General features: G+C 38.5%; 1 protein-coding gene across 2 annotated transcripts in view; it reads left to right on the forward strand.

Annotated features, from left to right (window-relative positions):
* The window catches only part of Amph (amphiphysin), a 319372-nt gene that overhangs the window by 248487 nt on the left and 56405 nt on the right, over positions 1-14480 (forward strand). For both annotated transcript variants that reach the window (XM_067156011.2, XM_067156012.2), the window contains exons 2-4: positions 1082-1217; positions 9349-9539; positions 10671-10943. In XM_067156011.2, coding sequence (XP_067012112.2) covers positions 1082-1217; positions 9349-9539; positions 10671-10943 — 600 coding nt within the window. The remainder of the gene's footprint in view (positions 1-1081; positions 1218-9348; positions 9540-10670; positions 10944-14480) is intronic.

The raw sequence follows: 14480 nt of genomic DNA on the forward strand, positions 1-14480 counted from the left end.
TTTCTTTCTTTCTTTCTTTCTTTCTTTCTCTCCTCTTCATCCAGGATTGTAACTATCGTTGTAACTAACATGGAACACGTGACTGCAAAGTTAACTGTACGGAACTGGAATGTGAGCAGAGACGTAAAGAATTCATGGCGAAGAGGACGAATACGGAAAAGGAAAGCACCATCACGTTCCGGAGATTTGCGAACCGTCCTTTAAAGAGCAATAGGACAATTTCGCCATCATATTAGTAGGAGATGAACGATTCGTGAGATTGAGAAGGGAAGCCGTTTACTTAATGCTCACTTCGTTTTGTTTCGTTTGGCAGTACTTACCAGACTTACGGCTCATTACTGTAACAAAAAGTGGTGTTGGGTTGAGGTCGCGACCCTACTCTGCTGGCCCCACGCATCTTCGGGTCAAGACAAATAAGGCACTGGAGTGTCAAAAAGTTCGTGCTACATGATGCATTGCGGAGAGATGAACAGGACAGTGAAAAGTGGTGATCTTAAGGGACGTATTATAGGAAGTGGTAGCAGGTAATTTTCATCACCTAGTATTGCTTCCACTTTCATGTTTTCTGCCTAAACTCTCTCGTTTGACTATCGTTAACTTGTAGTTTCCAAGTTGATAGCACGGATAACCAGGAAATAATTAATTTCTCCGTCTGTATGTGGCGGCTCTTTTTTTAACTAGACACTAATTCTTCGGATGGTCAGCGTTTTGGCCGTTGGTCCTTGGTACCCTAGGTTCGATCCCCGGCCGAGTCGAGGAATTTAATCGTAAACGGTTAATTCTCTTGGCTCGGGGACTGGTCGTTTGTGTTTTCCTCGACATTCCTGCACCTCACACGCAACGATGTCCTCCACCACAACAACTCGCGGTATCCTATGTATGAAAGACAGCGTGATTACGAGGGTAGCTATATAGAGAATGCTACTGTAATTTAATTTCAGAGCAGTGAGCACAACCACTTCTTTAACTTGTAATATTGTTTTATTGTAATAGTGTTGTCAGTGTGTGTATATACTTGCATGCCCTTTGTTATCTGCATTTGTGTTTTAATTGACAAAGATTTTGTTTTTGTGTGTTACAGTTCCTGCAAAACCTGGGTAAGGTTGATCGGACAGCTGACGAAATCTTCGACGAACATTTACAGAATTTTACAAGGCAACAGAATGCCGCCAATCGACTACAGAAAGAATTCAATAATTATATTAGGTGCATACGAGGTAAGTAAATGCTTTACTTCAATTTTATTACCTGTTTTTCCTTTGTGGTCATTTCCCTTTTCAAAATGGATTCAGTAATAATTTAATCTCTAGTATAGCGGGAAGTGTGTGAAATCTTCATTTTGCTAAAGTATGCAGTTAATTTTATCCTATAATTTGTACATTTTGTTAGTCTCCTTTGCGAAGATGGCCTATATTCTGGAAGTCGTTGGTAATCAACCCTAGAACATGAAAATGTAATTGTAATGGGTGACCTGAATGCATGGGTTGGTACTGTCAGGATAGGTTATAAAGCTGTCATTGGTCCCCATGGGCTTGGAAATAGAAATCAGGAAGGAGAGTGCCTCCTCGACTTCTGCGTAAGAAACAATTTCGGTAGAAAAATAGTCTGCCCCTCAAGGATTATAACATGATATGTTAGTTTGAATGTTGCTATTCTTACCTAGAGGAGAGATGTGTCAATTACGCGCTCCTAGATATGTTTACTTTTATAACCTAAAGTAATGTTCCAGGCGCCATTATCCATTGCTTCTGCCAAGGATCACAGGCATTGGCAGAGATATTAAAGATTAAGATGTCATTCCCACCAATGAAGAGGCAGAGATTTTGTTACCAACCATTGCAGAAGAAAAAAGGCTAAAGAGGCCCGCCATGTTTGAAAGTGTCGTGGCATCGGACAATAATCTTACACTTGCTCAATTCCTCCTTTAATTTTGGGGCTTACAGTAAGAGAAAAAAAAGGTCATTGAGCACGTGGAATGTATTTTTGCACATCCAGGCCAATCTTTGTCATGAGAACAGTGACCCCAAAGGGACCACACTCCCTTTCAGAGGCCTTTTTCTATCGGCGCGGCCCATACTGTCCGCACGGCAAGGGGAAAAAAAAAAAGACAGCCATATCAAACCAACAACCAACAGTTGGCAGCAGTGCTATTCTACTTACCTCTACTTATCCCAGTGCTACTAGTGCAAACCTAAGTATTAAACAATCACTTTGAGTGTACCACATTGTGGTGCCCCGTGTTACTAACATTGCGAGACGGACTCTCTAGTTATGCCACAATCTCATCACCAAAGAAACAACTCGGTCACACGATCACCATATGCAGCTGGAATGGGGAACAAAAATCTCTCATTAATTTTATCATCTTGGTTAAAGAATGCTGGGAAATATATTAGAGATGTAAAAGTGCTGCCTGGAGAGTGTTTGGACAGTGACCACAGACTGCTATTAGCTACCTTAGGAAACATCAGGATTAATACCACAAATGGATATGTGGTGATAAAAGTTTGTTCATGAGGAGCCAGTATGGATTTAGAAAGAAATTTTCTTGTGAGGCACAACTGGTGGGATTTCAGCGGGACATATCAGATCAGTTGGATTCAGGAGGCCAGTTAGATTGTATAGCCATTGATCTTTCCAAAGCCTTTGATAGAGTGGAACATGGAATATTATTAAAGAAATTGGAGGGAATAGGATTGGACGTAAGGATTATAGGTTGGATAAGAACATTTCTAAATTCAAGCGTTCAGAAAGTCAAAGTAGGAAATAACATATCACAGGAAGAGAAAGTTTGGAAGGGAATTGCACAGGGTAGTATAATCGGTCCGTTACTTTTCTTAATACACACAAATGATTTAGGGAATAATATAACATAAAAAATCAGATTGTATGCAGATGACATAATTGTTTATAGGGACATAAATAATATTGAGGATTGTTCAGAATTAGAAAGGGACCTTGAGAGTATCCAACAATGGGTTGAAGAAAATAATATGAAGGTTAATGGAGGGAAATCAACTGTTACAATGTTTACAAACGGGAGCTTTAAAACTGAATTTGAATATACTTTGGATGAGGTAGTTAACCCAAAAGATGGCAAGTGCAAATACTTAGGTGTGAGATTTGAAAGTAATTTGCACTGGAAGGGTCTTGTTGATGACATTGTTGGGAAAGCATACAGATTGGTACATGTCATAATGAGGCTACTTAGAGGATGCAACAATCAATTAAAAGAAAAAAGTTACTTAAGTATGGTTCGTCCATTATTGGAATATGCAAACAGTGTTTGGGATCCTCATCAAGAATACCTAATAAAAGAAATAGATAGTGTGCAGAGGAAAGTAGCAAGATTTGTAACAGGGGATTTCAGGAGAAAAAGTAGTGTATAAAAAATGTTAAGAGGAACTTCGGTGGGAAACTTTAAGTAAGAGAAGGGGAAAACTAGAGTTATAGGATTATATAGAGCCTATACAGGAGAAGAAGCATGGGGAGATATCCGTGAGTGGCTTCAGTTGGAAAATAATTATATCGGCAGAACTGACCCTAAGTATAAAATTAGAAGGAATTTTAGCAGAAGCGATTGGGGTAAATTTTTATTCATTGGGAAGGGTGTGAAGGAGTGGAACAGTTTACCAGGGGTAGTGTTTGATCCTTTTCCAAAATCTGTACAGATATTCAAGAAGAGAATAAACAGTAACAGAAAAAATAAATGAAATGTTAGAGGGCATTCGACCAGTGCAGGTTATTGTAAATAAAAAATGCGTGTGAATAAATTAACTCCATCCCCTGGTCTAAGGAGTTTGGACAGCCAAAGTAGGGGACTGCCTGTAGGGGTGAAGTACAGTGGGGACTTCGAGGGCCCTGGGACCGCTACGGTAGCTGTGAAGGCCCTTCAGGAACTCTGAAAAGTGGTGGCAAAAGGGGCTCTGGTTAAAACTCAGCAGGTCATTATGCTACTTAGGTTACAAAATGGGTAAAAAATAAATAAATAAATAAATGCAATGTAAATTTAAATCTTATACCAGTTGTATAAGTAATTCCACATACTGTATATTAGTTGGCTATGTTTGTAAGTACAGGAGATATTATAAGTAGAATTTTGTAAACAATATAAATTTATTAAGGATGAGCTCTGTGCTTAATAGAAAAAATTGTTAGCATAAATTGTATAATATTGTATTCTAAGAAAATGTTCTTCTTCTCTTGTTAATTTAAAATCTAGTGCTGTACAATAATGTACTTTAGTGTACCATTTGCCACCGAGGTAAACACCTCATTTACAAATAAAGAGATTTTGATTTGATTTGATTTGATTTGATTTGATTTGATTTGATTTGATTTGATTTGATAATAAACACAGACAAAAGATTCAAATCTGGAATTTGGATAAACCAGAAGAGAAAATGTGAATATCAGAGAATGAATAATAACCAGTTGCTCAAGAGTGAAGTGGGAATGGGAGAAAGGAATGGAATATAAGAAAACTTTGATTGGTGCAATGGTCAGTGTGGTAGGAAAGATAAGTGGTAGAGTTATAGCTAAAGAGACCTTCTGGTTGGAATGATACTGTCAGGGCAGCTACTGGTATAAGACAACAAAATGCAGCCAGATGAGACAGAGAGAGACAAAGCCAGGTAAAATCTGAGAGGATAAGGAAAAAATAAAGGAGCTTTTATCATATTTGTACAAGATATCTTAAACTTAAAGCAAAAAGGTTTATTAAAACAAAGGAAGTGAAGTCATGAATTGAGTTTGCTCAGAAATTCAAAGAAGACAGTAAAGGAAACCAAAAGCTACTGTTCCAAGTTATGAAGAGCAAGAGGAAAAATTATGTATCATTAAAAGCTGTAGAAAAAAGAGGATGGCAACATTGCATGGAAAGATGATGGATGAGGTAAGAGAAGAGGAGATGGGGAGGTTCTTCAACAAGGTGTGTAATGGAGGGAATCTCACAGAATAGCCAACTAAAATTTCAGTGCCTTTTGGGTTCTGCTAGTGATGATTCTCCATTAACATGGACATATGTTGAAAATGCTTTATAAAGTAAACGAGAAAAGCAGAGACACCTGGCTTTGATGAAGTGAACACTGACGTGATCAAAGCAGCTAGAAACCAAGGCCTGCATTGGTTATAAAGGGTAATGAATGCCATTTGGAAGGAAGAGAAAACCCAAGAAGACTGGTCAAAGGGCATTATACCGAGCTCGATAGCTGTAGTCGCTTAAGTGCGGCCAGTATCCAGTATTCAGGAGATAGTAGGTTCGAACCCCACTGTCGGCAGCCCTGAAAATGGTTTTCCGTGGTTTCCCATTTCCACACCAGGCAAATGCTGGGGCTGTACCTTAATTAAGGCCACGGCCACTTCCTTCCCACTCCTAGCCCTATCCTGTCCCCCCGTCACCATAAGACCTATCTGTGTCGGTGCAACGTAAAAAAAAAAAAAAAAGGGCATTATAATCCCATTATTTAAAAAGGAAACGGATGAAAATGTTGTAACTAAAGGAGCATTACACTTCAGTCACATGGACTAAAGATCTATCATTGAACTGCAAGTCCGATTCGTTGGCTGAACGGTCAGCGTACTGGCCTTAGGTTCAGAGGGTCCCGGGTTCGATTCCCGGCCGGGTCGGGGATTTTAACCTTAATTGGTTAATTCCAATGGCATGGGGGCTGGGTGTATGTGTTATCTTCATCATCATTTCATCCTCATCACAACGCGCAGGTCACCTACGGATGTCAAATAGAAAGACCTGCACCTGGCGAGCCGAACCCTTCCTGGGATATCCCGGCACTAAAAGCCATACAACATTTCATTTCATTGAACTGCAGCTTGAAGATGAACAATATATAGCTTCAGAACTAACAAGACAACAACAGACCTGATTTTTACTGTTAGAATGATTATGGAGAAACATTGGGAGGTGGTGGTAGTGGTGATTATCGTTTTAAGAGGAAGTCCAACTAGGCAACCATCCTCTATATAACACTAATCAGAGAAAAAATATGGAAGGGATCCAACACTTCGAAAAGTGAAGACACCGGCCAAAGAAAGACAAGGGTCACGAAGGACGTGAAAATGAAAGACTCCCTAGGCCTCAAGAGTTGACCAAGGGAGGTTGGATAGGATAGATGAAAGTTAGGAGCTTGGCATAAGTAAGTGGAAGCAATGCCAGGACTCAGCTGAGGGCCCCATGGTCGCTAACATATGCTCCCAAGTTAAGAGCCCCTGGGGCCGAAACATTGGGAGAAAGGAAAAAAGTGTTGTTTTCATTTTCCTGGACATTGAAAAGGCTTATGGCAGTTTACAGTGGGACAAAGCGTGGGAATGTCTATAGGAAGGAAATATGCTACTGTCCTTAGTAAATAAAGTGAAAATGCTGTATAAGAACAGTTAAGAGTTGCATCCTAATAGATTATGGTTGTTCAGATTGGTTTGCGACCAAACGCGGAGAACAACAACTAAGTGCTTTATCCCTACTGTTATTTATCGCTGTGATGGATGAAATAATGAAGTGGGTGAAACAACGGACCAACAACAGTGAACTTAATTCCTTTGCTTTTGCAGATGATTTAGTATGGGGCAACACTGAAGCAGAAGTAGAGCAGGAAATGAATGGCTGGAATGATGTGTTCAAAGAGTTTTACTTGAAAATTAGTCATTCCAAAACAGTGCTGCTGTCAGCTATTCAACAAGAAGAGGGAGTGAACATAACTTTTGATAGGGAAAAACTAGAAAGGGTGGAGCATTTCAATATCTAGGCAGTATGGTCACAGAAGATAATCAGTCCCATGTTGACATCACCAGTTGAGCCCAAAAAGGAGCATATTTTTACCATCAAGTGCAAAAAAATCTTATAGGATGACCAAATCCCAATAAAATAAGAACTAACAGCCTATAACAGTTTTTTCTTAGCAATCATCACATATAGTTTTGAAACCTGGATTCTAACCAGCAGAGATGTAAGTAAGCTCTAAGCTGTGGAGATGAAATATTTAAGAACAAGTCAAAAAGAGAGATCCAAATTGAAATAATAAGACACAGGTCCATGTTAAACAGTCAGTGAGTGAAACCCTGTTGAATGCAGTGGTTTGGGCATGTCATATGGCTGGAATCACATAGAAATGAAAATCTACAGCCTGTTTCCAGTCAGGAATGGAATGAATGAAGGCCCTATCTAGCGGCGAGGATATTGTGCCGGCTGCCGAAGCCTGTCACACTCCTCTGGGGCAATGATTAGTGAATGACAAATGAAATGAAATGATATTGGAGAGTGTTGCTGGAATGAAAGGTGACAGGAAAACCGGATACCCGGAGAAAAACCTGTCCCGCCTCTACTTTGTCCAGCACAAATCTCACATGGAGCAACCAGGGTTTGAACCACAGTATCAGCGGTGAGAAGCTGATGTGCTGCCACCTGAGCTACAGAGGCTACGCTGGAACCATGTAGAACAACAAGAAAATGGCTGGAAACTGTGAATTAAAGCAAGAACTAGGCCAAGGAAAAGGTGGCTTGATCAAGTAGGATAAGTGGTCAGAAACCAAGGACTGGAGTGGGAACATATCCAGTTAGAAGAGACCTTCCTCTGCAGACCGGAGTGGAGTTTACATCGCACCCAGGTAACTTGAGACCGACAACGATGACGACGATGATGAAATGGATCAGATAAACTTAGATTCTGGTTTGTAGTAACATGTCCGAATTTGATTTTACTGATGTGGAATAGGTGCCATAATTGGATTTGATCCCATCGAGTCCAGTTCTATTTGAAGGTGTTCAAATACGTTAGTCCCATGTCAGTAGATTTACAAATACGTCAGTCTCATGTCTATAAATTTATTGTTGTGTCAACCCTTTCAGTTACGAGGTAATTTGCACCAATTTAAAAAAAATCCCAGAATTATTGAAAGAGAGTCACACTTTCTTATGTCTCAAATATTTGAGGAAATCCAATGGCTCATTTCCCAAGATACAAAATTCTGTTGAAATTATGATTTTATGGCTTCTCAAGAGGTTGTTCATGTGTAAAATGTAATGTGTTTCTATTTGATATTTCTGCTGAACATAAAGCAGACTTATGTTTTTTCTTTGTACTGGCACAATAAAACTAATGTAAGCAGGATAGGGTTCAAGTTACAGTTTACAACCATTGGACATAATGTATCTCAGAGTTGAGCAGTCAGTTATCTTCAGAAATTTGAGACACATTTTCCTGTGACTCTATTTCTTCTTCTTCTCCTTTTATTTTGGCTGACTATCGCCCATGTTAATTCATATTCCACTTCATCTGTTTCTGGGCTTTAATCCTCGTCCAGTACTCCTTCATCCTTTCACTCTGCAATCTCCTCCTTCCTTCTGTCCATTGCGCTTGGGTATGGGATCTAACTTTTTCTTGAAACCTTTTCGTGGCCTTGATTCTCGACTTGTAAGCATCCCTGTTGTTGATTTCCGTTCCTTGTATTTCCATGACTCTATTTCAATAATCCTGTAGGATATATTTTTTTTTTCAAAATTGGCTCAGATTAATTCATGACCGGGAAGACAAACGCAGCTGTGAACTCACATCCGGCAGATAGTGGGTTCGAACCCCACTGTTGGCAGCCCTGAAGATGGTTTTCCGTGGTTTCCCATTTTCACACCAGGCAATAAAGGCCACGGCCGCTTCCTTCCCATTCCTAGGCCTTTCCTGTCCCATTGTCGCCATAAGACCTATCTGTGTCGGTGCGACGTAAAGCAAAAAAATAAAAAATCAAAAAATACAACTTCTTCAGGGCAAAATTCTGACACTTTGGGATGCCTGAAAACCAAAAGAGCAGTTTTTAGAGTGTGAAACCAATATTATTATTAGGCATTCACTATGAGGGCTAGGTTAGGAATTAGCTGTTCATATGAACTGGTTTTCCTGGTGGAAGCATGTGAGGCAAATGGAGGAAAATAGGTTACCTAGGAGAAAAAATGGACTCGGCCATGAAGGGTAAATTTTCAGTTTTTAATGATTTTGAGATACGAAGTGTGGAACTAAATGGGACGACAGAGATAGTTACAGAGGATTGTGAAGGCACCTAGTTCATCACAGCAGTTTGCAGACTGAATGTTGAAAGGCAGAACTGTCTATAATGAAGTATGTGTATATACAGTAGGAAGAAAGAAGCTACTGCTTAAACAACAAACACGATTTCCTGTTACCCGTAACCTGTCATCATTCTTTCTTTTTGTTACTGGAGGCAGTGTTTAGTGGTGATAATTTAGTATTAATGAATATGGTGTGTCATTGTAAAGTCTTTTGATAAAAAATGTATATACTGTAGTGCGTTGTGCCAATATGACTAATATATGGGTGCTTATTTCAGCGGTGCAGACGGCGAGTAAAACGTTAATGGACTCTCTGAACGAGATCTACGAGAGCAACTGGGTAGGACATGATTTACTGTATGTACAGGCTCAAAACATAGAGATGTTATGGCAGGACTTCAGTCACAAGTTGGGTGACCAAGTGCTCATCCCTCTCAACACCTACCAGAGTCAGTTCCCAGAAATGAGGGTATGTATCATCTCTATATCTATCCTTTAAGTAAAGAGATGGTATGGTTACACAAGTAAACTTTAATATATGACGACCATTAGTGCCTAGCCTCCTTTTTATATCCTGATTGTGGAGTACTAGAATATTCAGGGCTCAACTAGAGAGGGAGGTTTCTCATTTCCCGTTCTGGAAGGCCCCACGAGAAAACCAGACGAAAGCACAATACATGGAAAGGCCGGCTATGCCGTCCAGGCTGGCTGAGAGCTCCCCGGTCTCACTAGCTAATCCCTTGCAGGAAGTACCAAAGGGGGCTACAACAGGGCTGGCATGTAGCAATACTTTAAAAAAAAATATTGGTGTATAGATTTTAAAAATACTTCTAAAACATTGCTTGTGAAAGTTGCTTTCTCCCTAAGGATTTTACTTAAGATTATGCAGGAAGGCCAGGGTATGATAGTTGAGTACCACTGGCTTCTCACAAGGCTTCTGTGGTTCAAATGACAGCCATTGTACAGTAGAACCCTGATTAGTCTGAATTAATTGGGGCTGTGATGTGTTGAAAATGTTTTCATAACCTGAAAATAAAAAGTACAGAACAGAATACTGTTACAGCTACAAGGCAACATAGTGTAGTGGTTACCCATTTAGTTCTTTAAGCCAAAAGCTAATTACTGATTTTTCTAGTGACATGAAAATTACTGTCTTTTCATACAAATGTGAACGTTTCTTAAATTAAGAGGAAAATACAGTATTGATTAGCAGTACATTATAAGATGCAGTAATAACATTTTTCTGCAACAAACGTGCCTTGTAAGTACAGAATTCAACACAGTATCATTGCTTACAGTATGTGTAATTTCTATATTATAGCTTGACTTCTGTTAGAGCTACAGTATACTGCAATTTAATTAACAATTTTCTGCACTGGGTTTGGATTCCATCCTGTTAAATGCTAGCCTATGATTAAATCCTTTCTTTACTTTGCAAATGAGAAATGAGAAGTCATATCCCTGAGGTTGGGATTGCATGTAAAACTGGGGCTCATGGTTATAATCATGATATCAACTTTCACTTAAAAAACTACAAGCCGCTTGCTTGCTTTTTATATTAGAAGAATAACTTTTAATTCCTACTGATGTGTGTCCACAGAAAAAAATCGATAAACGTGGCCGCAAACTGGTGGATTTTGACAGCCAAAGACACAATTACCAGTCGCTGCAGAACAACCCAAAGAAACGTGACGAGATCAAAGTGGCCAAGGCTAAGGAATCACTGGAAGAGGCGAAGAGGACGTACGAGGTTCTGAACAGTGAGCTGCATGATGAACTTCCGGCTCTATACGATTCAAGAGTCTTGTTCCTCGTGACCAATCTTCAGACTTTGTTTGCTGCTGAGCAGGTGTTCCATGCTGAGACTGCCAAGGTGAGGGATATCATTTCTTCATACTGTGTTTAAACAAGTGACTAGTGACATAATGTCTTTGGTAGTACTTGGTGTTTTACAACTTGTGACTTTACAGTACAATTTCTTAGCAGTTGAAGATACTATTAAAATATGATGATTTCTTACCTGCACATTCTTACAGTAACTCTTACAGATGTTGATTCAGATGATGTCTGGATGGTGAGCATACTCCAGATGCTAAGAATTTGGAGACTAATTTATTTTTCAGATTTTACACTTTGTTCATCCCAGATTTTAATGTTAATTGTGTGTTTGTACGTTAATATTCATGTCAATTGTGTGTTTTTACATTTGTTTAGTTATTCGATGTATTACATTAAGGCTGAAGATGGCCAGCCATGGCCAAAACTAGTCCCTAGTTTAGTAATGTAATTCAATAATATTACATAATATAGTATTGAGAAAGGTGGACCATACAACATTAATTTAATAATGATTATTGTGATCACAATTCAATATGGATCAAGACCGTGAAGTTTATATCCTATAACTTGTGACTTATCCGCATGTTCCTTCTTTACAGGCCAGCATTCTGCACCATCCAGTATGGCTGGTCTTATTGCTGCTGTATAATAATAATACTATTTAATATTAAACGCAATGTGTACATAACGATTTTAAAAATAGAGAAATTCACTGTCAGTACAAGGTTTCACCCATAGGATAATGAGAAAGAGGAAGTGTTTTTTGTGTGCAGTCGAACAGGTGGTATAGTGAACAATATGAGCTGCAGATTTCACAAACACAGTTGCTGGATACACGGTGAAAACCTTTCTTATTATAAATACGGTGATGAAAGTCGTGAATTGCTCCTCTCGTATAGCTGCTTTATACACACCTCTCCTTACTGGAATTCTTCTGTCACATAGTACTCCAGACAGGTCTCTCTATTTCATCCATCCAGAGTTTATGTGATGTGCAACATCTCTTTTAGTGGTTCAGTCTTTGGAAATTATTGATCCGAGATGTTTAAAAGCTTCAACTTCTCAGAGGGGAGTTTCTTGTAGGCATGTATAACTTTGGTTAGGAGTGTTGTTAAAGTTACAACACACACATTCAGTCTTCTACCTGCTGGTTTTTGGACCACCTGCTTCTAATTACTCTCCATTGATCCAGTATCCTTTGTAGATCCTCTTGGTCTTCACTTATGTAGACAGTATCATCTGCATTAAGTATGTTCCACGAAGGACGGGGGTGCAGGTCAGAAAGTTCATGATGAGGTTATTTTGGCACTCATGCACTAACTGCAAGCAATTCATCAAGCCGCAAGTTTTAAAACTTAGCTCTTGACCCTCATTTTATTTTATACCTTCATACAAATTTAACTTACTGTTTCATTAATATATTTATTTAAACTACTTGTACCTTATTGACGGAAGTATGCAATTAGAACAGTATGGTTCAGACAAAGTGTCAAGAAAAGTGAAGACATTTAAACAAATACTGCTTCTTCATAATTTTCCATTTCACATTTACTGTCGTTAACTGAATTTGACTTGTATATCGGAACAGAATTGATGATTAGGAAAAAAAAAAAGAAAAGCAGATTGTAATTTTCTTATAAAGATTCTGTCAAGCAAATATTCTGAATGGCATTTTCAATGATAACTTTGTGTCTGAAATAGTTTTCTATTTTCTGAATTACAATTTCGAACTGCCGAAAAAAGTAAAGAGTGCCTGTGCAATCATAGTCTTAGGAGGAATGGATTATCAGTTGTTTTGTTTAAAAATCATCCTTATTTCAAGGTTGTTAAAAATTTGTTTTCCAGTCTGTCCTCTCGACATATCTAGTGGAGGAGCATAATATATTCATTTTAATTTCATGATCTTATATAATTAATAAGAAAAAAGCTATATATATGACTGTTATCACGCTCTTTACCATAGGTACGAAAATTAGCTTTTTTTTTAAAAATAGCTGTAGTCCACGTGGGACTTTTCCCGTGGTAGATTTAATAGTAACAGAGAAAGTTATATATCTCCCTACAAGATTATACAAGTTTCATCCCTTTTTCTGTTCCTATTTGACTTTCTTCTTATCTTACACTTATCCCGCATCAAGACTGGAGATCTGTCAAGATGGCCCCACAATGAGTGTTAATGCCTACCCTCCTGATGAAGCTGGGAAGCAGAAATGAGCTTGTGAAGGGTTCAGAAGAGATGGATGTAGAAGAACTATAGTTCGTTCCGTGTTAAGAAAACAGTATTGCTCTTATGACAACAGGGTTGCCATATCTAACGGCTCTGCTCAACACCAACACAGGAAAACGGCGGTACATAAATTTGTGAAATTCAGTATTTAAGTTCAAGATAAAAAGTGGAAGGAACTAAGCTGCAAATTACTTTTATGAACTAAAGGGGATGGGGGATTTACAGGGGCTAGTTTTGGTTTGTACGGTATCAGAGGTACACTACAGAACCTCAGCATTGAAGTGTAAGGCAAATTGGGGCAGAAAATAGAAAAGTAATATTTTTTATGGGCTTGAGGGGTGCGGAATGCATTTAATTGCATTTACTAATTATCCCCAGGCAATGTGGGGTACTACTGTGCTTTTGTATCGCTCACAAAAACAATGTTGATAAACTTAACCATGATAGGTTAATATGGTTGTTTGATCCATATTGAGTAGTCTGAATGTTTTACAGAACTATTTAAAATAGTTTTATTTGAATCTGCTTTGTCATTAAGTGCATTTTATATTTTCTGCCCCAATTTGCCTTACACTTCAATGCTGAGGTTTTTTATGTGTACCTCTGATTCGTACAAACCAAAACTAGCCCCTGTAAAGGTGGATTCACGGCAGATAAGTGTATTGACAAGGCGGTTCAACTAAAACTATTTTAAATAGTTCTGTAATACTTTCATAAAAACAATAGTAAAAATTAAATGCGGTTTCAAAAAAGTGGTAAAATTAAAATGAGCTTAAGAAAGAACATTTAAATAACAAAACCAAGCAAAAATAAAACACACAGCATTTTTTTAAATGCCATGACGTATTGCTGCACACCACAACACCAAAATCTTTAGTAACAACTTCTGTACAGTACAAAAATAATAGAACACACACAAATACTATACAATATACGACCAACTCTCATTCAACATAAGACGAGTACGCACTGATTTAAAGCCTAAAAACACACACGCAACAAATAAATACTGTAGATGACTTCACTACAGAAGTGAGCTGCTGGTGGTTCACAGAGTGAGGGACTACACAAGGCTTGTAGCAGAGCAGCACAGAAGAAGGAAATTGAAGGAAGGCAACAAAACGATGGCTGTTCCTGCCATTGTGCTTCCCCCTACCAATGTATTTATGAAGAAGAAAATGTTACGTAGTTATTTTAATATCTCATGGCCAAAAATGCCTCGTCCTTTCATAATATATTACAAAGTATGGTATAATATCCCTTAATCACGAGGAATTATGGGTGTCTCAGAGGGGGTGTATTCACTCCTTGTAGATCCATAAGAGCAATACTCTTTTCTTAACA

Source organism: Anabrus simplex, chromosome 1, assembly GCF_040414725.1.
Source record: "Anabrus simplex isolate iqAnaSimp1 chromosome 1, ASM4041472v1, whole genome shotgun sequence".
In the NCBI taxonomy this organism is placed as follows: domain Eukaryota; kingdom Metazoa; phylum Arthropoda; class Insecta; order Orthoptera; family Tettigoniidae; genus Anabrus; species Anabrus simplex.